The 23,449-nt window shown below is 36.7% G+C and overlaps 1 protein-coding gene across 11 annotated transcripts in view; it reads right to left on the bottom strand.

Moving 5' to 3' along the window:
- Positions 1-23,449, bottom strand: part of STXBP5L (syntaxin binding protein 5L) — a 201,006-nt gene that overhangs the window by 56,201 nt on the left and 121,356 nt on the right. For all 11 annotated transcript variants that reach the window (XM_065077508.1, XM_065077491.1, XM_065077554.1 and 8 more), the window contains exons 8-16: positions 22,580-22,703; positions 21,205-21,283; positions 20,873-21,027; positions 19,266-19,338; positions 17,783-17,930; positions 16,083-16,150; positions 14,852-14,892; positions 12,184-12,401; positions 8,037-8,209 (exon numbers count right to left, since the gene is read on the bottom strand). In XM_065077508.1, the coding sequence (XP_064933580.1) occupies positions 8,037-8,209; positions 12,184-12,401; positions 14,852-14,892; positions 16,083-16,150; positions 17,783-17,930; positions 19,266-19,338; positions 20,873-21,027; positions 21,205-21,283; positions 22,580-22,703 (1,079 nt within the window). The remainder of the gene's footprint in view (positions 1-8,036; positions 8,210-12,183; positions 12,402-14,851; positions 14,893-16,082; positions 16,151-17,782; positions 17,931-19,265; positions 19,339-20,872; positions 21,028-21,204; positions 21,284-22,579; positions 22,704-23,449) is intronic.

Below are 23,449 nucleotides of genomic sequence, written 5' to 3'. Positions count from 1 at the left end.
TGGCTTTGATTTTCCTTTTTCAGAATATTTTCTTATGTTTTATAATGCATACTTAGAAACCATCATGAATGATCAACTTGAATGGAAAACTTAAAATTCTTTCTTCTGAAACTTTGAAACAGGAGGACATTTCTGTATTTTTTGAGCTTTCATGCTCTGAAGTAAATCACAATAGAATAAGGCAAAGAGGCAAGAGAAGATATCTTTCTGTAGTGATCCTCACCACTATATATTCAAAACTTCTGCACTTGATTCTATTTGTTCATCTAGTACAAACAAGTCCTGTTTTCTTCTTAGGAGTATAATTACCTAATACAGGATCTAGTCTTCATGAATGAATGATTGCTACATAAACCTGATATGATTATTAACACCTTTTCATATTCTGTAACGGCATGTTCAATGACTTGCAAACCAGGTAGTGAAGGTGCACATATCAAAGGGGAGTGCAAGAGCTGAACACTTCTGTATGACCACTACATGTGTGTTCTTAATGTGATGATACACTGAAAGAAGATATTATGCAATACTAGCAATACTTTGAGGTAATCACATTATTCATTTGTACATTCACACTGTAGGTAGTATAATTTATACATAAAGCCTACTAGCCAATGCATTTTTACTGTAGAAGTAAAAGGTGAGACTGCTTATATTGTGTCCCTCTTCACACATTCATAATAGAGCAGTCTATCATGTAAAATCCTCTGTCCCTGTGAAAAAATAGTGCCAAAAGACCAAGAATCAGGAGAGGAAGGAGAGCAGCTAATTAGTATAGCCATATTGACAACACATTCTGAAGAACTGCAGTTTTTGGCACAAAATATTTCTTTCTGCTGTAAGCACATCTCTATACATATATCTCTACCATAAATAAGCAGTATTATCCTGTGTACTGTATCTTACAGAAGAGATCTTTGATGACTCTGATGATGCAGACTGTCTCCTGAACATGACTATAATGTGACTCAGCAAGCTTTCCAAGCAGCCCTGGCCCATACACGTGAAAAGATGATGGATCAGATTGGAAAAGAATCCAACAAATTTCTGTTCAGAAGCAAGTAAGTAAGCAAGCACTTCCCTCAAGAGAGGATATTCAAGCTTATAATTCAATAACCATGGTTACCAGTTTTTTTGTAGCTACACTGACCGCATCTGTCGGGATGGAGGCCTTGGTGACAAAAAGGGCTACTGGCAATCTTGGAAAATTAAAGACAGATGCAGAAAACTGAAGTAAAATGAAGCAAAAGGTAACCATGGAATGACAACAGAGCAGAAGTTCTGAACGACACAACTCCATTAGCACATCTGACAATGTATAACGCAAATAGATTCCTAATTTTGATAGAAACTATAAAGAACAAAAGACTGCACGATACGTGTCACATTTTCATGGTCTGATACAGAGCAGGAGAAAAGACTGGATATGGAAGTACCTTATGACCTCCTGCTTCTGATGCGGGTTCTCCATGGACTGCAGGGTGACAACCTGTATCACCATGCTCCTCTCCATGGGCTGCAGAAGGGTCCCTGCTCTGATGCCAGGAGCACATCCTCCTCTTTCTCTCACCTTGCAGGACTGTTTCTTACATTTTTTGTCACTCCTCTCTCTCACAGCTGCTGTGCAGTGTTCTGCCCTTTCTTGCACAGGCTTTCTCAGAGATGCCACCATTTTAGCCATGGAGCTCAGCCGTGCACTGCGATGGGTGGGTTGGAGCCTACTAGAACAGCTGTGTCTGGCATGGGGCAGCCCCGGTAGCTCCTCACAGGGGCCGCCCTGCAGCCCCCGCTGTCAGTGCCTGGGCATCTGCACCTGGTACAACATCTTTGATAACTGCCTTTTCAAAATTCATTTGCACCCTGTCTCAAATTGTTTAACAATGTCAGTAATACAGTTTATGCTGTATTGCTTGTATTTTTGCTGTAGAGGGTTCACTAACCTTGCCAAATCTTTTCCTTACCGTCCTGGCTTTGATGAAAACAAGACCAGTTTCCCTTTTAGTGAATTTTCCTTTCAGCTAAATTCTTCTAAGTAACTGCAGTTTTCTGAATTTGGCTGCATGTTTTTTCAGACACTGTCTGGAGCTAATAACGGTACCAATGGTATGCAGAAGAGACCCAGGTTTAGACTTATTACTATGGCAGCCAAGGTTACTGATAAATTTGGCATGTCCCATAAATGAGACGGGTGTATTTGCAAGGAGGGACAAACTGAACAGGTGACTGAAATTGACCAGCTAAGCCTTCCATCCCATACATGTCATACACCCTATAAAAGTGGGAGATCACAAGGGTCTCGCTCTCTTCAACCATGGCCGGCATCTGAAGAGGACCCTGCCTGTCATGCCTATGATCCGAGCCTCGGTTCCAGACACTGCATCCCTGAATCCAGCTTCAGTTTACTGCAGAGTCCAGCCCAGGACTTTTGGGTGCCTGCCCTGCAGCCGCTGGAGCAGCACCAGCTTCACCATGGGCAACGCTGTGCTACCCCGGGAAATTCAAAATTGGTTTTGTATATTTTGTAATTTTTTTTTAATTAACTAGTAGCATTAGTAAAGCATTTTTAACTTTTTCCAACTTGCAAGTGTCTCTCCCTTTTTCCTCCTACTACCTTTCCTTGGCAGGGGGTGCAGTTAACGGAGAGCATCTGCCAGGGTTTATTGTCACCCTGCAGTAAACAGTGACACTTATTTACCACTTAATGAGGAAGGCATTCCTCATCTGTCTTTCTAAATGCATTTCCTTAACAGTGGCTTAGCACACTATTTCATCTGCCTGTCGCACTGTTCAGACCTCACATATCCATTTATCTGGAGCAGTAATCAGCCACTTGGCTCAGACCTTGTCATAGGAATAAGACGACAGCACAGTTCGACAAGCAGGATGCTTTTTTCTGCCGTCTTCTTCCTCTTTCCTGACAGTCCAGGACCAGCTGTGAGAACAGACCTCCAGGCCAGGGGTCTGGACCACCACCCTTCCCTTACATGCTCAGGGTTGCTGCAGTTGCAAGAGCAAAAAAGAAAACTCTCAAGAGCCACAGTCTTGACCCAAACCGGAAAGGAATCTCATTGTGACAATATGTAAGTCAATAGTGGAGATGAACAGCACTGTAACTGCCTGGTTAGAGACAAGAAGGCAATCACCTTCATCATCTTGCATCAGAAGCCTTCTTACCCATGGTTGTTGACAGACTGCAACAGATACAGCAACATGCTACAACTCTAGCATGCCAAAAAATGATGTGATACAAAAAGCAGTGCTGGCAGTAGTTGGGATGAGGCTTCCTGAAGTGTGGGTTGACCAAGCCAGAGAAAGCACATGGTGTAGTAGGGTCGCACAAGACCCCTTGTTGGAACTAATACATGGTTATGTCAAGCCTGAAGAGAAGAAGCAGCAGAAACAGGAGCTGGTGCAAGTCAAGCACCAGTTCGTGTAGCTGGTAGAAGAGCTAAACAGTTTATTCTTAGATATGTGATGCCTTTCACAATCATAGAATCATTTAGGTTGGAAAAGACCTTTAAGATCATCAAGTCCCTAAGTGCCACATCTACACATATTTTAAACACCTCCAGGGATGGTGACTCAACTACATCCCTGGACAGCCTGTTCCAGTGCTTGACAATCCTGCAACTTTCTCATGTCCTGCAGCTTCCTCAAACTCCCTAACCTTATCAGAGTATACCTATTATACATGAGGATATAGAGTCACATATCACAGCAGAATACATGAAGCATTTCAGGATGCGGAATGAGACCTTCACTTGTATCTGAAAGACATAAACATATCCTCTACCCTTCATGACCCTGACCTGCTCCCAGCTTTTCTCCTCTCTGACTACAGAAGTACATAAGTTGTGTAGTAAGTTTTTGGTAGTGGGGGGTGGAGGACTGCAGGGGTGGCCTCTTTGAGGAGAGGCCAGGGGCTGCCATGTGCCAGACACAGCCCCATTCTAGCTGCTTCCAGCTGGCTCTGCCAGAGACACACAGCAGGACATAGCTGAGCCTCTCAGCCAAGCTGGTGGCACCTCAGTGGACCTGATATCCACACTGCAGCCTGTGGAGGACCCTATGGTGGAGCAGGTGGGTATGTTCTGAAGGAACTGTGGCTTGTAGAGAGCCACACTGGAACAGGCTTATCCTGAAGGACTGTACTCTGTGGGAGGTACACTATACTAGAGGAAAGAAAAGTGCGAGGGGGAAGGAGCAGCAAAGAGAAGCTGCTATGGACTGACCACAGCCACCATTCCTTATTCGCCTGTGTGCTCAGGGTGGAGGAGCTGGGAATGATGGAATGAAGTTGGGAAAAAAGGGGTACAGGTATTTCTATTTTTCTTTTTGTTTCTCATCATCCAACTCTATTTTAGTTGGCAATAAATTAAATTACTTTTCCCCAAGTTGAATCTGTTTTGTCTGTGACAGTAACTGGTAAGTGATCTCCCTGTCTTTATGTCAGTCCACAACTTTTTCCATCTTCTTTTCTTCCCCTTACCCTGTTGAGGAGAGGGAGTGAGAGAGGCTGGCAGCCAGCCAAGGACAACCCACCACAGCTGGCAATAGTTTTGTATTGTTGTTTTCTATTAAACCTTTGCTCAAAGTTTTGCATTTTCTTACGTGTTCTGCTGGCACTAAAGCTTTGCCCTTTCCTTTGTTCATCAGATACATATCCTTGAACATTACTGAAGTGATGCTATCCATAAGCTTAGTGAAGCCCTGGATAATCCAGAACTATCAATGGTGAGAACAAAGGCACGAACATCTGTGAATACAAGCTGCTAAGGGAGAGGAGGTCTTTTGAGACTAGTGAAAACTGGAACTACCAACAAGACTTGCATACGATGAATATATATTCTTTTCAAACAAACTTCACAGCTAGCAGAAGCAAAATATTTTACACAAAGAGTCCTCCAGAGTAGCCTATGTAATGGGGCCCTTCCACTTTTTATCTCTATGGATAAAACTTTAGGAGGCATACTAGTGGCAGTGTTTCCACCTTGGATCCCACTTTCAGTTTTCAGCTCTCGCCCTTAAAAATGTTATAAAAATATAAAACAGGTGAAGGAGATTCAGGAAGTAAGACTATAGTTTAATGCCCTTTCTGCTGAACAGACACACTTACCATTCATGTTTTGTAATGGATAATTGGTGATGGGGGGGGAACACAAAAGTCAAGCGCACTGCTATGGCGAGTTCTAACAAACATCTGTTGAGGCAACGTGTTTATCCTTTTCTTCTTCTAAACAAACTACCATGAGACTGAAAATGGCTGCAGAATTAATTCTGATCTTCTAAAATATGTTTTTATTATGATATTGCTTTTCCAATGTGTTTTTAACAACATGCTGAAAATATTAGAGAACTTGAAGTGCTTTCTGAGTTTTCTTTCAGATTGTTGTTACCTGAGCAAAATAGCTAACACCTTTCTCCCTCTGTTTTTCACTGCAAATTTGAGAATCTTCTTTGGTAAGATGGATGTTATTTCACAGGTATTTTCTCTAAGCATCGAATAGTTGTAGTTGGTGAAACATCATAAGACTGGAGTAAAATAGTTTCAGATTTCATGATTCAGTTTGTCATTCCCATGATCCTGTGACACCTTCCTCTTTAAGAATTTGAGCTATTTCCCTGGTTTCATGATCCATCTTGCTTGAACAGTAGTGTTGATATTTAGTTCTTCTTCACCTTGTTTTGAATTGCTTATTTTTTTTTTTTTGAAGTGTTTATACTATAAGCCTAAACAGACTGCAGGAGTATGCCCAAAAGGAATGTAGATATTTCACTGATTTTCTTGACATGTTCTTGTTACGCTACACTGAATTTGGTTGTTGTAAAGTTTCGTTTTTTTAGTTTTCTTCATGAAATAATCACAGACAGTTCTTTATCATTTTGGAGACACTGTCAAAACCCTTGAGTGACCTAATTTTGGGATGAAAATAAAAGTCTGGGAACAAAAACTTACATTCTGTGTACAGCTTTTTGATGGCAGTATTTACATCAAAAATACTTATCTGCATAATCACAAATGCATCCGTTTCTTATGTTATTATAGCTTTATATTTGATTATAAAATCTTCTGAAATAGGCAAGAACAGTATTTATTCCACACTGCTGCTTGCCTCCCTTGGTAAAATCTACTTTTGATTCCAGAAAAATGCCAAATTTTCATTACTTCAGCCTCTTCAACCACTTGCTTTCTAGTGCCTATTCACAGACATAAACACATTCAGTTGTTATGACTTCTGATTAGCAAAAATAATGTAATGTGGACTGCCACCCCTTTGCTGTAATGAGGTTGAGAAGCAGATATGAAAAGAAACACAATGGATCCAAGATTAAAAGCTAGTCTGTATATAAAATTTTATGTGGATTATTAATATAGTTCAAGTTACACATTCACCCCTCCATGTATAGATGACTGCAGCTTTACATTATTATCAATCTTAGATTCTGTACTGCTGCCTACCTGAATGACTTGCATATAAAATCAACAGCATCATCCAGGGCTCTACTAGGTTTACTGTGTTTCCAGAACTACTTTCATCTTATCGTCGTAATTCTGCTTGGAACAGAAGTTTTTTGACAGAAGTGGAATGTGGAGCTCGTTAGGGTTTTTGGGGAAAGTGTGGATATTGATATGCCTTTCCCTATCGAAAAGGATAAGAGTGTACACAGTATAAATCTATATAAATGTAAGAGGGAGTATACCAGCAGTTCTAGTAGTATAATTACTTTGACAAGTAACTTCTCTGTCAAAATAAGTTTACATTTACTTAGCGTAAAATGGGACAAAAATCAGTTGGCTAGCTAAACGCAACATTATCTGGAGTTAAGCAAACTCCTGAAAACTAAACAGCAGAACCTGCACTGGTTCATTAGAGCTTTTCTGCCTCCAGGATGAACAATTCCTCTCCTCACCAGACCAAATCAAATGACAATCCCTTAAGGGAAAATCTTAGCCACTAAAATAATCAATTGCATTCTTGCCAATTTCAATGGCATAAATAGATTTCACGTTGGTATTTTTTTAATAACTTCTCTCTGAAGGTTTGTGTTAATGACTAACTGGTGTCTGACATTCAGCTGCCTGACCGAGGTGGACAAATGACCAGGATGACAAAAAATACTGTTAATTTTGCAAGAACAATGTCATGATATTGCTTTTAAATGCTAATGCTGTTAGGAGCTCAACAGCCCAAAGTATCTGCAAAGTCAGGCAATGTTCATTTCAACTGCTTCTAAAATAATTGAGACACTTAAAATGTTTAATCATAATTAGACTGAAATAATAATGAATTCACTAAAATCAGAGCAACCATTATCAGCAGTCCACTATAATTGCTGGGAAATTACCATTTATGAAGTTTTGTACAGGATTCTGTTGTGAAACTATTCAAACCCATAATTTATCTGCCTTATTAGTAAGAATATATTAATCTACTCTGAACAGTGACAATGTGTACTATGGCAGACAACAATTTGCTTCCTTCTAAACATATATACACTTCCACACAGTGCAATTGTTTCATAATTGTATATTTTAAAGACCATTTCAGGAGTATGAACAGTTTCCATCCCTTACATACCACAAAATGTCTATACTTCTTTCACAAAAAAATATTTTAGTGTTATACTAATTAATCAAGGAGGGAAAGCTTTGCACATGTCTGCTTTATGAAAGTCTCTTTGTGAATTAAAAAAAAAAGTTCCTCAGTAATTCCTTAATTTATTCTGTGGTGCTTGTATTCCACTCAAAACTGTGGGTATGAGATCAAGATTTACTCCTAAATCATACTGTAAGACACAGTCAAAACTTTACTGTAACAGCTTATCTTCTCCATATTTAATTTATATCCTTTTAAAATCCCTTGTTAATTATTTTGTCTCAGGTTTTTTTTTTGTTTGTTTGTTCCATATTCTGCTTTCTTCTCATTTTGTTTTGCATATATACAATTAACCTCTTTTTCTTGAGTTAACTGATAATATAACAGATAGGAATGCTTTTTAGAAAGATAAATCTTTGAACAATGACATAGACTTACCTAAGACAAGGGATGCTATCCTTCATTGTTCCTTCACATGCCACAGTGTTGGTACTGCCTGAAAGGCTCTTTAAAGAAGGAAGCTGGGAGGAGGCATCTGGAAATGGAGGAATTATTTCCGGTTCAGGAGTAATGATATCTTCTACTTCATACTGAAGCCGTACCTCTAATGACTTAAATAAATAAAAAGCTAAGTTATAATTTAATAAAGAAAACTGCTGAAAATTCTGTTACTTTCAAATAAATATCAATAAGCCTTTTTTAAAAAATACCCCCCGCACATTTATCATTATCCTTTGCAGGCAAAGAAGACTATCATTTGTTATTTGTACAACCTAACAGCAACATTAGATAGGAACTAGTCATCTACCCTATGCTGATAGAAAGATATATAGTTATGTTCTTCCAGTGCTGACTTTGGTTCAACCCTTTTATTGTAAGCAAAAGGCAAGAATACAACTTTCCAGAATTTATTATGAAAAGATAAGTTAATCACTCTTCCAAATAAATAATTTTTCAGCATAAGGTGGCGTCATTCAGTAAAAATGTCATGAAAATTTTCTGCCTATTGCTGTTGTCATTTTTCCTAAGCAAACTCATTAGAAGAACAATCATCAGCTCTGCTTCCCTATTACTCCTACAACAGAGTCTCTACAAGACAGGTTCTAGCCAGTATGCAGAAATTGACAACATGGGTAGGACAGGTGAACAAACTTCATTTGTCCATAGGTGGGGGTCAGGAAACCAGAGATTACAGCACAGACAGTTCCATGTTCCTTAGACTGAACATGAGCCTGGCAGATTCTAGAAAGTCAAGTTCAAACCAGTTGCCTTTTGCTTCCCTTCTGGTCTCTATAGATAGGGAAAAGAAGACCCACCAGGCCCAAACACTTTCCTATTATTTCCACTAATTCAGGAAACCTGACTTGAAAACACAGGGGAAACCAGACAGGGAGCTCAAATCTATAGAAGTAATCATGTCAAAGCACCACAGTAAATATTGGGCAATTCTTGCTGCCTCATGAATTGCTCTGGGAGATCTCTGTTTTGAAAAGAATAAAAACCCTCAAAGAGATAAGGTCTTGGGATAGCTGAATAGTACTTTGAAGTGATCAGAAGTAATTGCAGAGGTAGATACTGCAAACTCCATCTTAGTGATTTCTCACTGAGACATCATCTGTACCACAATGGAGGTGACAGTATTAAGAAAATACCTAAGTTTTATGACAACTAGGAGACAAAAATCAGTACTGAAGGCTCTCTTATTTCTCAGCCATTGTGCTAAAACACACAAGATTTCAGAAAGAAGTAATTCTGCTCAACCAGGAGAGAAAGGGTCCTTTCTCAAAATTTCACTTTTGTTGTCTTCTTGTAAAATCCATGGATATTTTTAAGTGAATCAGCTGAAGAAACCTACAGATAACATATGACTTCAAAGACTAATGAGTGAACTATTGTGCTTGGGAAAATCTAATATCCTGGAAGTAATTGCTGCTGACCAACACAATTTATAATGCTGTTTAATCTTCATGCAGGACTAGAGTTACTGTTGAAGAGTATGTTCTTCTGCTTGCCCTGTTAGAAGTGCATCATTCTTCTTTTGATGTTTTCCTCTGTGTCTTCCTTTTTCTACTAAAGTTCATTTCGTTAAGTTCTAGCTATTGTCCATTTGCAGAGAGAAGGAAAAATTTAGGCTAATAACATGACTGAGATTTTTTTTTTATGTTTTGGTGCCTCCTTTGTCTGGACCTTAGAAGGGGTAAAGACCTGTTTCATCAATTTATTTTGACACATGGTGAAGATCTTTTTGGAGGATTCCATCACTAGGTTCATTGACTCTCCTTTCTACGTTCAAACTAGCATAAATATTTTTTTCTATGGTTCTTCTCAAGGGCTTTGAAGAGAAGTTTTGCTGAGGAAAGACTGATCACTGAGAAAGTGATCATGTTTAACAGATACCTAGATATCCTTTTGAGACAGGATGGAGTAGATTCAGATAAGAAAACAACAGCAAATGCTTTTAACGTAACTGCATGGCAATGACACCAAGGTTGGATATGAAGCATAATTTGTCTCAGGCATGCTACTTGGCTCCATAATCTGCTATGGAATGATGCAAATAATACTTCTATTGAGGAAATTCCAGGCACAGTCTATGCCTCTAAGGCATATTCAGCAGCAGACTTCCCTGCTACATAGAGAAACCTCTGACTAGCCTCCATGCTTCCCATTTACCACAGCAATGACATCAAAAGACTGATGTCAGGCAGTGAAATCAACATGGGATCCTTAAAATACTGAGATTTATAGATTGAACTCAAAGTGAGTTCAGGCTGGCTGCTAAAGAAGGAAACACACTAAATGCCAGAACTTGGGCTCACCTCAGGCAGCAAATAAATCTTGAGACTGACCAGCCTAGTTTCAGTATAGACATATCCAGACAGCCTAAAGTCAGGTACATATTCTAACAAAACTCCTATACTTTTTATTTAACCCCCCCCCACCATTTAAGAGTGAGGACTTGAATGCTTGCAGCAAAAATATAGAAACCAATAGATGAGGCCCACCTCAGGAAAGCACAAAACCCAGGAGAACTCAGTTATTATGCCACCAAGATTAGATAATATTAAAGCAACTCTTCAGAGAACAATTCCTCATATAAATGCTTCTTAATTACAGATGAAATCTGAGAAACTTAAATTGCACACGTTATAACACTTCAGAAAATACCAGTTCTGATGCAATTCAGCCACAAAAGACATGAAAATAAATAAATTAAATGATAGGTAATAAAATATAAGGTGTATTTACTATGAACAATGTAAGAATACTGAAAAGTAGGAATTTTAGTGGCTTTATAAATGAGCTGGTCAGTAAGGTGAAATTACTGCTCATTAGTTTTAAAACTTTCCTGAAAGGATCTGTTCAGCTACCTTAATAATTTCCTCCAGGGGAAAAAATGAGAGGAAAACAACAGAATAGCTATAGGTAATGAATTTCCTTACCAGATGGCATATGGCTACAGGCCAAAAACAACACGTTTTTGCCAGGCTAGAACTATAGTCTTTCTAAAGTATATGAAATTAGTGTGAAAAGGAAAAGAACTGTAATTGGGGAAGGTGGAAAATGAAAGGGAAATTTTGGGTCAGCCCCTGAGGTTTGTTGAGAGCTGGCAGATGCAAAGAAATACTTTCTGGCAAGAGAGTGCATGGAGTTGCAAATTGTTCTCCAGCACCAGAGAATGGCAAGCCTGAAGGAGAGGCAGTTATGTTTACTTTGGCTTTGCTTTAAGAGTAGTCTCTTAAACAACTTCTTAGACTTAAGAAAGGTTATTTTATATTCTAAATGTTGTTCAGCCACACTGTTAGCAGTGGTTCTGGCTCCTGTGCAAAAATGCAAGGTTTAAACCAAAGTCAGACTTGCTGTACAACGATAAGTACCAGCTGACCACAGTGCAGTTAAAAGAACATGGACTGTATGATTCTACCTCAAATAAGGTGGCTGCTTAAGACATGAAGACAAAAAAAATGAGTGTTTGAACAGGATTAAACAACAGAAAGCTTAGGAAAATATCAAGTGCTTAGCCATAAATAACCTGGCATTTCATATAATGCCCATTTTTAGGGAAATGAAGTCATCATAAGCCAGAAAAAAAAATAAATAAAAATCAACTCTATTTTGTTCAAGCCAGTAATAATTTTCAGTCCCCTTGTGGTACAAACACTACGATCATAAATTAAAGAGATTAAAAACTTGAGTTAAAGAGAGTATTGTGATGTACATACACAATGCAGATTATCTGATAAAAACATACATCAGACGGTATTTTTAAAGCAGGTAAGTACAACAGAGATATAAATATAAAATAAATATATTTTAAAGTCTTAAAAGCAAACTATGTCTGAAATCTGTACTGTATGTTACTATTAAAGCAAAAAAGTGGAAAGTTGGCTCCTAAAACTCAGTTATATTTTTGTCACTTATTGAGTAGGATCGAGATTTCACCCAAAAGGTTTTAAATGGAATTTCCTTAAGCCTATATTTACACAACTTTATTTTTTTTCCAAGTATATGAGCACAGACACAGCAAGCTGATTGAATTTATAAATTTTGTTCTTTTATATGAGACAAATTTTGAAGGACTTACTGAAATTTCAGTATTCACTTCATGTTTGCTGAACCTGTAAACGATCACATATGCAGAAACTCCTGCCACACAGAAAATCCGGCTTTCAGGACACCAGTACATCATCTGAACAGCAAATGGATCTTCTTCTACAATCTCAGCTGTTGCTTTTCCTTCTCCTGTTTTCTGTTTTTCAAAGACCTTTGATGTTTTTAATTTGTACAACATCTGTAGAGTAACTGGAATATATTAAAACATACAAAAAATACTGACTAACATTAAGCAAATCAGTTACAAAATTCTTCATTTCCCATTTCCTTTTCAGTTGTGCCATAACAAAGAATCGTATGAAGGCCTGGAGGAGAAGAAGATGCCCTTAGTCCCAGTGGCAAATCTAGAGTGTCATGTCAAATCAGATGTCATGGGCACATGTATAAGAATTACAGAATCATAAGGTACAATTACAAGGGGAGACTCTCTGTGCTTTTGTGAATTACTAGATACCATCTGCACAAGGGCAAATAAAAACCAGCAATGGCTTTTGAGCAAAGATACAATTGGAACCTGCTTCAGTGGCTTAGCAATCCCGTCTCCCACAAATCTGTGCTTTCAGATACAAAATTACACAATTAAAACATGTCTAAAAGCAAAGTGTTTTGTGCTTTCAAATACCGGTAGGATACTATGTTTGCTATGAAATCTCAAATGAAATTTGAACTCTATTAAGAAAGTTAAGACCTTGGAAATAATGAACCTGTGCAATAATTAAAACCTTGCAAATGAAAAGCACCAAGTATGGTACCGGTAACACAGTACATGCCCTGGAAAGCAGGACTAAGACCAGGACATCAGAGGTGCACTTAAGAAGTTCCATTACTGTTGAAGGGATTGTGAATATTCATGAGCATCTAAGCTTTTACTTCTAAGAAAAAATCCTATTTTAGCATATGCACACTGATTAGTGGGTGATGTTTATACTCCCTGTGAGAAGTTTTTTCCTTCCCCCATTCCTGCCAGAATTACAGAGCAACTGACTTTCACACTGGTCCCTGCCCACTGTCTATGCTAAATGCTTTGGGGTCTTGCAACAGTCTGTATTGCTTCACCCTGACTTTAATGCCTGTATTCGCACATTCTTGTCAAAAGCATAAATATGTAATCAAATATGCCTTAGAGAAGATCTAATGCCTCACACTACTCTAAATAAAAGTCATTATCCTATATATATATATATTTTTTTTTTTAATATATTAAGGCTCTCTCGAGCTTCTGTCTTTGCAGATAAACTCCTGTTGATCTCATTAGATTTTTTTTCTTTTTGGTGTTCACCGTAATTTGAAAATGCTGGAAGATGTATACTATAAACAGCATGTATCTGTTTTCCTCCATTTCCAAACAGACAAATGAGAAAAAAACTCACATCCTAGTCAGGTTCACTTGACAAGCCTATGTAAAATTCCTTTGTGACATGAGGCTTTGGAAATCCTTATTTTGTCCTTTTCCATCCTGATGAGTGAAAAATACTTGGTACTAAGCAGAAAGGGAACTACCTGACCAATTAATCAGATTTAGCTGACATTAAATTTTGTAAACATGCCCTATACTTGGCTGGACTTGGTAGCAGTATTAATCATTACAATGCTGGGGCACAACAAGGAAGCAGCAGGCAGTTTAGGTATCTTATACTCTGTGTATAAGATACATACGACTACATACTGGTTATTAGGGTCAAAGTAAATTTATCTGTGTCTCATATTTGATACAGAAGTGTATTTCACACTCTTACGTTAAAAACTGATACCTCAAACTTTCAGATATTCTACCTAGACATCCCTGTACCACAGAAGAGACAGAATACAAGGCAATTCTGCTACAACTTTTTTGAAACACAAAATACTGGAACCAGAATATTCTAACTTTCAACCAAAATGTATGTATATTTTTAATAAATACCATATATATTTTTTGTAGGGAAAAGTACTGCTTTTTGGTATGTGAAACTGAGACTGGACATGGCACTTAGTGCCATGATCTAGTAAACGGACTAGAGTTGGACCAAGGGTTGGACTCGATGATCTCTGAGGTCTTTTCCAAACCAGTCGATTCTGTGATTCTGTTAAGTTATAGCTAGAATGTATGGAACAAATACTTTCTAAAGCTTTTCCTGCTAAGATGAATGGAAATGCTTCCCAATTATTTCCTGGAACTTGACACTGGACAAGAAAAGATTTAGGTGTTCTGCACCCTCACCAGATTAGACATGCATTAAGGTGTGTTATTGTATTTTAATATTTTACTTTTACTTAGCTGTAAAAACGATGCCGTGCTCAGAATAGAAGAGACGTGACAACTGGAACTGAATATTAGATCTAATTAGACCTATTTATACATACAACAAGCAATTTTTTAATCAACATTTCATCCTTCAAAGGCTTTGGTATGCTGGATCTGGAGTTTTTATTCCTCTTACAGACTTCCACTGTTTTCTACTGAATATATCTCATTAGCAGTGTTTTTTTTTCCTAATTTAATAAAATATTGCTTAATTTCACCTCATTATTCCTAATTATATCATTCCAAGTATTACTACTCATACTGTTAAATATCAAGTTTTATATATATATATGCGTGTGTGTGTGTGTGTGAGTGACTTGTCAGCGTTATATAAAAGGGAACTTTAGAAACTTACTGGCAGAAGCATCCCAAAACTTTACTGATCCATCTGCATGGCTTAAAAAAATATAAAAATTAAATGTGTTAAAACAAGATGCAATTCTAAAATATCTTCTACTTTTAGTGAGTGCTAAATATAAGCAGAAAAACTGTATTTTGTTCCTGTGGTAACTCTCCACACCTTACTGACAATATATAATAATAGGTGTATATCTTAACTATAAGAAAATATTTTGTTATTAGCTTGATTAGGTTAATAATATACTTTTTCATGCATTTCCTACAGACAAGTAAGCCCGCTATGAATTTTAAGAATGCAACAGCAAGAAATTAACTCCCATACTAATAGCAAGTTTAAGAACTGGCTTTGCAGTGGGCCAGCATCAACTCTATGCACTCTGAAAATGCCATATGTAATAAACTTTGAAAAGACAGAGGGTAACTTCATTTTGCTTAATACCTTACAGCTGTCTTCTTTGTATTAACATAAGATCATCCTTGAAGTAAAGCTGGAGAAAGGAGACATTTCTGTCTAATATGAGAATAATCCCTTCATTGCCTTATTGGTACTACTGCACACATTGTAATCTTATTTTTTAAAAATGGGTGTTAAGTATCATTGAAAAGAACAATTTATCAAATATATTGCTATCATCAGCATGGCTGAGACCAGAAGGAAACACAGATTCCACCATAGCTGAATAGCTTCTGTTTTACAGCATGGCGTTGATCATGGGGCCTCTACTGCAACCTGAGCCCTTCTGTCTCCCCACTCACAAGCTAAAAATCACCCCAGTGCAACACACACTCCCTAAGGCTGGGGTATTAAAATGGATCCCCAAACTGTCCCCATATACAAAGTCTTCAGAAGGCCAAAGGGCAGCAGCTACAGAAGAATAGCTGCTCCCCTCTTTAATACTATTATCTATGCCCTTCAAGACCAAAATAGTATTTTGCAATAGATTCTCCTTTTCAAAGACCCAAACATCATGAGTACAGAGACTTGCTGTTTATCATGGGGGCCTCAGATGGTAATTCCTGTTGGTAGTTCATCCCTGAGTACAAAGTTCTGTTTTCTACAGCAAATGGGAATTTCTGTGCTGACAAGTAAAAAGCTATGTACCTCAAAGGAAGAGGCCAGGATATGCATACTCTGTGAAGGGTCAACTCTTATCTATAGCCAACCCACAAACTTAAGCTGTAGACACTAATGTTTTAAAAGTACCAATCCTCAGTTTCATTCTCACCCTGTAATGATGATTTCAGGATATGTCTGAGCTCCAAGGTTCCATGCTCCACCACTGATAGGCCACTCCTAAACAAACAACAAGAGCACAGAGATTATAACTAATTCTGATGAATCTTGCTTGGTCTATTTTTAAACTCAAGAGTAAACAACATTTTCTTCCAAAAGCAATACAACTCATAATAGGAACAAAAATGCATAACATTCAAAGCTTTTAAAACTCATTAACATTTTTACATTATCAATTAAGGCTTTAGAAACTTAATAACATTTTTATGTTATCAATTAAAGTTCTATGTTTTTAAAATATTTCTTCACAGCTAACACTGAACTATCCAAAATAGGTGCTAGAGGAAGGAGTGAAAAACAGCTCAGCTACTCTTTTCAGATTGCTTGACTCATGGAGTTTCTATAGGACACTGAATCGATCGAGAATCTATTTTGAGGATGAAGATTACTAAAGAAGCTGGGTCTGAGCATGATGCCATGAGGTATCAGATAAGGCAATCCAACTTTTACAGATGAAATAATCATCTCTTCTCTGCCTTTTGTTACTAGTGGCAAGATTCTCTTCCTTGGTCTAGGCTGGTAGAGAGAAATGCTGGTCTGTGCCTACAGGCTGACAGGTATGGACACAAGATGTGGAGGATGACATACGTGCAGGGTGGGTGAGGATGAGTGCAGGATGTGTGGTGGGTGAGGATGTGTGCAGGGGATGAGTGGGTGGGAAAAAATCCTGGGAGCACAAACTGGTTATGTGGATACATGGAGTGGATGCTTGTAGGTACAGAAATGGGTGGGTGGCAAATGAGTGGGTACCTATGTTCAGAGTGGATATTTGTATGTGCACAAATAAAGCAAGCACACAAGACCGCATGCAATGAATACAGGTAGGCAGTGTAAAGTTTGGGAAACAATGTATATGAGTTAAGGATAGAAAAGCAGAAAAATTAAAATGAGAGAAAAAGAATATTTTCTGAAGCACTTTGCTGAATGAAGATCCAAAGTAAGCAGACAGGGCCCAGCTTCTCAGTTCGTGGAAAACAAGGCAATTCCAAGGAGAATACTACTTTTAATACGCGTAGAAAACTGTTGATGTCTGATTAGTTTACCCAATGTTTTTTCCAATTTATTTTGATGGATTAGTTCTAGTCAAAACATAAACCAGATTAATGCTTAAAATGTTTAAAATTACTGCATTTCCTCTTGTTATTTCTGCATCTTGTCCTATTCTAAAACCATTATGTAAAGACTCTGGTAGCTCAGTAAAATAATTATTAATATCCCTATTTAATAAAAATTCCACAGAGACGTTGTCAATCCACAATTTTCATGACGCTCTTAGATTAACTTCTTTCAGTTGTAATGTTTTCACTTTTTTTCTTTGACAGAAATAACATATCCATGCAAATTTGAGTTGTACACTGATGGCTTTCCTTTAACTCAATTTGATCCGGCATAAATCCAGCAGCCTAACAATTAAGTCATATATAATGGTCATTAATGGCTGTACTTAAGTAATGGTGTTTCTAAGGGACAAATACCAGGCTGAAAGCATGCTGCTAAGCTGCTGGTTGGGCCGACTTGCAAGTGATTATTAAATAAGTAAAATTAAAGCCATTTGGTAAGATTTTTACAAAAACATAGGTTGCACATCCACTTTCTTTGTTTAAAAAAAAAAAATAAATTAGTTTTGTTTACCTTATTGCTGTATCCTTGTTTTTTATGTTTTGCTCCTACAGAATAGAGTACCGGAATCAAGTCTGGAGGACAGTCCGCAAAATATTCTGTGCAGGTAACAGGTGACTCATGAATGTCAATAGGATATGGATTTTCAAAGATTGGAAAACTAGTTAAAGAAGACAATTTATTAGAAGCACTGTGACACACTGAATAATAGCAGAAAATATATTCTTATATTAAAACGTATAACAAAATCTAAGTAAAATAAATACTAATAAAGTACATTTCCCCTTATTTATTCAAACATATGTGTTGGTTTTAATGTCAATAATAATGCGTAGTTACTCAAATAAAGATATAAAAATTTCGCAGCTGTGACAAGAATGCTCTTGTAATGTAAATATCCACTCACATTAAGAGTTCCTAAGGCTAGTAGGACTACTTGTGTGAACAAGGATTACGAACTATTTTTTCCCAGCATCTCAAAATCTTATTTATACAGAAGAGAAACATTCTCTAGAAGCTTCAGGTTCATGGATATGATATATGCTATGACCTAACAATGCCTTGTACAGCTGTGGATTTTACATTGAGCAGCTCAGCTTACTGGGTTGGTAGAGTAATGATTCTACAATGAGCAACTACAATAACAGATGAAGTAGATTGCAATTTATTTCTCACTTCCATCAATTTGGACGGTCTGATAAGAAGGAAGGCCTCACTTCTGGCAGATTATACAATGTTATTTACAATTAAAAAATGTAGGAAATTTAGTTCTGATTTCAGTTACATTTTACATTGCTGAGATAATTTGAATTCTTCCTGAAAGTGAGATCAGAAAATGATTCACTTAAAATGTTTCAAGACATTAAGGGCAAAATCTGTTCCTAGTTATACCAGTGTGAATGTGGATGTACATAACTGGTAGTGTTGGAGGCAGAACAAAATAAATAAGAATTGGATGCTACATTACGTGATGCATAGTTCCCCTTTGATAAGAACATTGATTCTGATGTGAAAGAACTATTTGTCATTTAAACAAGCAACTGGATCATGAAATAATCTCTTAGATCCACTATTAATCAATGCCATTATTTATTAAGATACTTGAGTAAATATATAAGTGGTAGTCTCTGCAGAGTCTAGTGAAGTCAGGCATGCATATAAGTGGTAGTCAAATCTGGTTTCCAAAACACATGTCCAAGTCATAATTCGGCATGTGACCAAGTATTACTTAACTTTGATGTTAAGTGAATGTTTGATGGCTATGCTGAAGGGACCGCAGATATAGATTTATTCTCAAACTTAAGAACAAATACTATCATAAGTTCCTGTTGATTAACAGCTCTTAGCGTGGAGGTAAACACACAGAGTGAATTACTACCAAGAGAGAATTATTTTGGATAGTAAAATGACATTGCACGATAACATTTGGATTTTTATCATCATTTGCTGGACAGTTAAGATATACAAATAACTTTATATAAGACTTCATACTTACTTGCTTTGTGTCAGGTCAACTACAATGAGATCTTTTTCCAAAAGCACAACTACAGCATAGGGTTCTTGAAATTCTGTAAGCAAGGAATCAAGCACAGAAGACATGGAGTTTTCCTGCTAGTTGTTTTAAACAAGCAAGTCATATTTATGTTCTCTAAATGCTCACAGTATATTAAACTAAAGTTTTGAGGTACAAATCCTAGACATATCCACAAACTAACACACCTGCAAGCTAGAGCCAGACAGGAACTGAGAAATTTCTTCTGGGCAGTATGGCTGATCAACACACATAGCAGAAATAGAATTGGCATATTATATGTAGTATGCCAGCATTATGTTATATTGAAAGAAATAGAATATGAATAAGTAGTTGTGTGTATTACTGCATTGGTGAATCCAATTATTATACAGAGAACGTGTTTTTGCTTCCCAGTAGTGACAGTTCTACTGTGTCCAGCTGTTCTTCAAAAACAGATTGTGAACAGTTGGTCCAATCCACTTGATGATACACAATATCCAAATTTCCATATGAAACCCAAAGGAATCCTGTAAGTTTGCTGTGTACGATTCAGATACTGACAAAGTCCTTCCTCTCATACACTCTTTAGGAGATTATATAGTTCAGATTTTTTTGTTTATAAAAATAAATAATTAAAATAACAAATAAATGCTTCCCTTGATGCATAAGTTTACACAGCACAGAAGTTATTTCAAAAAATATAAATGTGAAATCGTTACTCTCTTTTCAACAGCAGCAAACCATTCCAGTATGTACAAGCTCAGAGTATACTCTTCAGCTGACTGGCACCAAAAGGCCAAGGAAATTGACAGCAACTATTTTACCTTCCTTTCAGGCCAGCTGTGAGTGCACATTATTTGTCATGTCTTTTTATACAAGGCTGTGAATAAGATGGGTTAAAGCAAAATTTTTAGATATTAGTGTGTGAGCCGAATGGGCTACTAAATCTTAATACTGGGAAGTGTCACTGTATTTGCCACAGTTAAATGAAGGCCCAAACTAACTTTGATTACTGAAAGTTAATTTTTTGCATGACATTGCAACACATATGCACTTTATATTTACAAAGTGGTTTTAATATGTATTTCATTTAGCTACATATATAAGGCTTATTTTACTTTTCTGCTTGAGGACTTAAAATGCTAAACTTAGTTTCTTGTTCACTTAGAGCTTTTCTTAATTTACTTTCTGTTTTCTGTGAATGTACTTTGGGATTTGGCAGCCCCACTATAGGCAGCAAGACACTTCTTAACAGTTCAATTCAGGCTAAATTCATTAATTTAGTAATCTGTAGATTTTCAGCGTCATGAAAAATGTTAGAAATATAAGCACCTATGTCTGATTAATAGCAAAATTTCCTCTCACTAGCTCAGGTATTTCAATCTTGTATCTGGAGATTTAGGCGTACTTTATCGTCCACTCATCCCTTGCTTCCTATATTGATAATACAAACAAGTTCCAGTTATTCTCAGTGATGTGGTTTTCTTGAGATGGAGACAACTGTGAGAATGGTAGTCCCTGGGATGGAATTAAGGTATGAGACAAGATAATTTATATTCTCCATAACAGTGTTTAGTTGTTAAACTCACCATTTGGATATGGGGTTTCGCAAAGAGTTAAAAAATCAACTATAGGGTGATCCATTTCTAGAACTGTAATCGCTTTCCCATGCATGATTGTTAAACTTGGTCTTCGACAAGCCTTATCATATGACAATCCACCAGAAAATATCACAAATGGTTCACTGTATTAAAAAAGCCAACATAATAATTGTTAGTTTACATAGTACATTTCTTTCCATTATGGGCTTAGTACATTTGGATGATGATAAATAGCTTTTCAAAAAGAAAGAGGGAAAGATTCTAAACCAATTTTAACTCAGGAATGTTACATTGAGTTAATTACAGAATTAAAAACATACCTGCTTTTACAGGTCTTGTACTCGACTTTAAGAATTGGTTTACAAGATTCAGGTTTTTTTCCATCTCTTTGAATTTTTCCTAAGGAAAGAAAGAGTGTGAAAGCTGTATTAAAACATCATGATAACAAGACTATCAAACTAAGACATACACATTGAAGCTACTGTATAAGCAGTAGGAGAATGGAACTTTAAAGCTACAGAAGATGATGAGTACTAGCTCCTATTTAAAAAAATATGCATTTGCCTAAATTAATTACATTTATTGTGGCTTTATGGTTTTACTGCCACATACAGCTAAATAAACATAGATCACACTTCAAAGATGTCTAAAAACCATGAAGATAACTGAGAAGGATGACACAACTAATAATCAGTGAATTTGACCAATTTTCTGAACACATTATGACTATAAATGGCTTATTTGTTTCTTAAGTCATTCTTAGATTGAGTCAATTCCTTTTGTTGACAAAATGTTATATGCTCTGGAGTGTACCAAGTTGAGTGATAAAATCAAATGACATGTACAATTGAAATTCATGGGTTCTTGGTTAATTATGACTCAGTACTTTCTTCCAGTCAGAGAAAAGTTACTTGTAAATCAAAAAAAAACCCAACAATTTTGGTTTTGTTACTTCAGAAACCCTATGCTTTCGACAACAACTTGACTGGAGGGCCCTCTGAGAGGTACCTTCCAACATAAATACAATTCTATTATTAAAAATGAAAAAATAAAAGGAATTAGGAAATTTAAGAAAATGCTAAAACTTTTCTGGGGTATGTACAGCTTGTCTTCCACTTCTTCTTCCCTCTCCACCCAGTCAAGCTTCTTGGTAATGTATTGATTTGCAATAGAGTTAATAACTTTTAACCTTGTTTATAGCAATCAATGGCATATAAAGTCCCAGCCATAAAAGACAGCTATTTTTTAATATGGCTCCTTTAAATTCCTCATTGCAGTGACTTGGGAAGCCTCGTACTACCTCTATATCAAGGAACACAGCGCTTTGGATTAAATGTATTACTTCTTGTGAAAACTGAACATACGAGCATATAAGTACAAAATATAAAGAAATGTGAAAATCCCATAGCCTGGAGGTGTCAAAGACCAGCAGTAGACTATTAAGATGAATTGGATAAAAGAAGACATTAGAGAAATATTTCCTGGTAAGAGGTATTTATGACAACAATTTAAAAAAAGTTAGATCAAAATTGCTCTCTGATTTTTATCATATTTTGCAGTTACTTTACAGATTAAAATATTTTTGCAAGAAGCAACTCTGGATCAGAGATACAATAAAAAACCCATATATATTAGCAAACAGCATAGAGAATATTGTATTGCTTCTTAGTTATACATTTTAACTACTAAAATTACCATGTGGAATCGTTGTCTGGAATGGTCTGTTAGGACTTTTCAGATTCCATAGGGTCAAGCTGCCATCAGAATGACTGCACATGAATTGTTTCCCTTCATGATGCCAAGCAACTGAATGAATAGCCTACAGAAATGAAATAAGAACTTGAGATCGAAATGTAACACAGTGTTTACACTAATGATATTTGAAGGTATGACTTTGGATTATATTAGTGTAATGGTACATGAACAGTTGGATGGTTCTTGTTTGTTTGAAGGCTATTGCCAGCACTTTTTAGCAACCAATGGCTGTAATAGACTGCTAGTCAAGGGAAAAAAAAATCATTATAAATGCTAAAATAACATAAGAATGTATAAAAGCTTGTACTGAATCAGACCAAAATTGAAGGATCAGGGTATTAAGGGAAAAGTAGAAGACAAAGGGACACACAGTGCAACTGTAACCTGTCTGATAGCTCTCCTTAGAACCACTTCAGCTAGCAAACGTACAGGGAACTCTGCGTAACAAGGTTCACAGGTAACACACAACACATGCAGTCTTCCTCAGAGGACTACTTAGAAAAAGTAGAAGTAGCACTCTGTTCTTGAATATTTTTTCTCCCACATGCTTAAGTTTCAGAGCAAGTACACAGAAATCCAGCATGTTCAATATAAAACCAAAATCACTAGAGACCGGGATTGTCTCATTGATATAGGCATTTAACAAAACAATGATTTAAGACACTTTTGAAACAGATAATCCATTAGAGATGAGGAATATCACACTCCTACACACTTCAAAAATTAATAGACCATTCTTTGGATTTTGTACATAACTAGTGGAACTGACTGAAAACATTCATAATTACATTGAACTAACTAAAAGAATAA

This window comes from Columba livia, chromosome 1, assembly GCF_036013475.1.
Source record: "Columba livia isolate bColLiv1 breed racing homer chromosome 1, bColLiv1.pat.W.v2, whole genome shotgun sequence".
Classification (NCBI taxonomy): Eukaryota; Metazoa; Chordata; class Aves; order Columbiformes; family Columbidae; genus Columba; species Columba livia.
The sequence above is the reverse complement of the archived record's forward strand: the minus strand, read 5'-3'. Positions and strand labels throughout refer to the sequence as shown.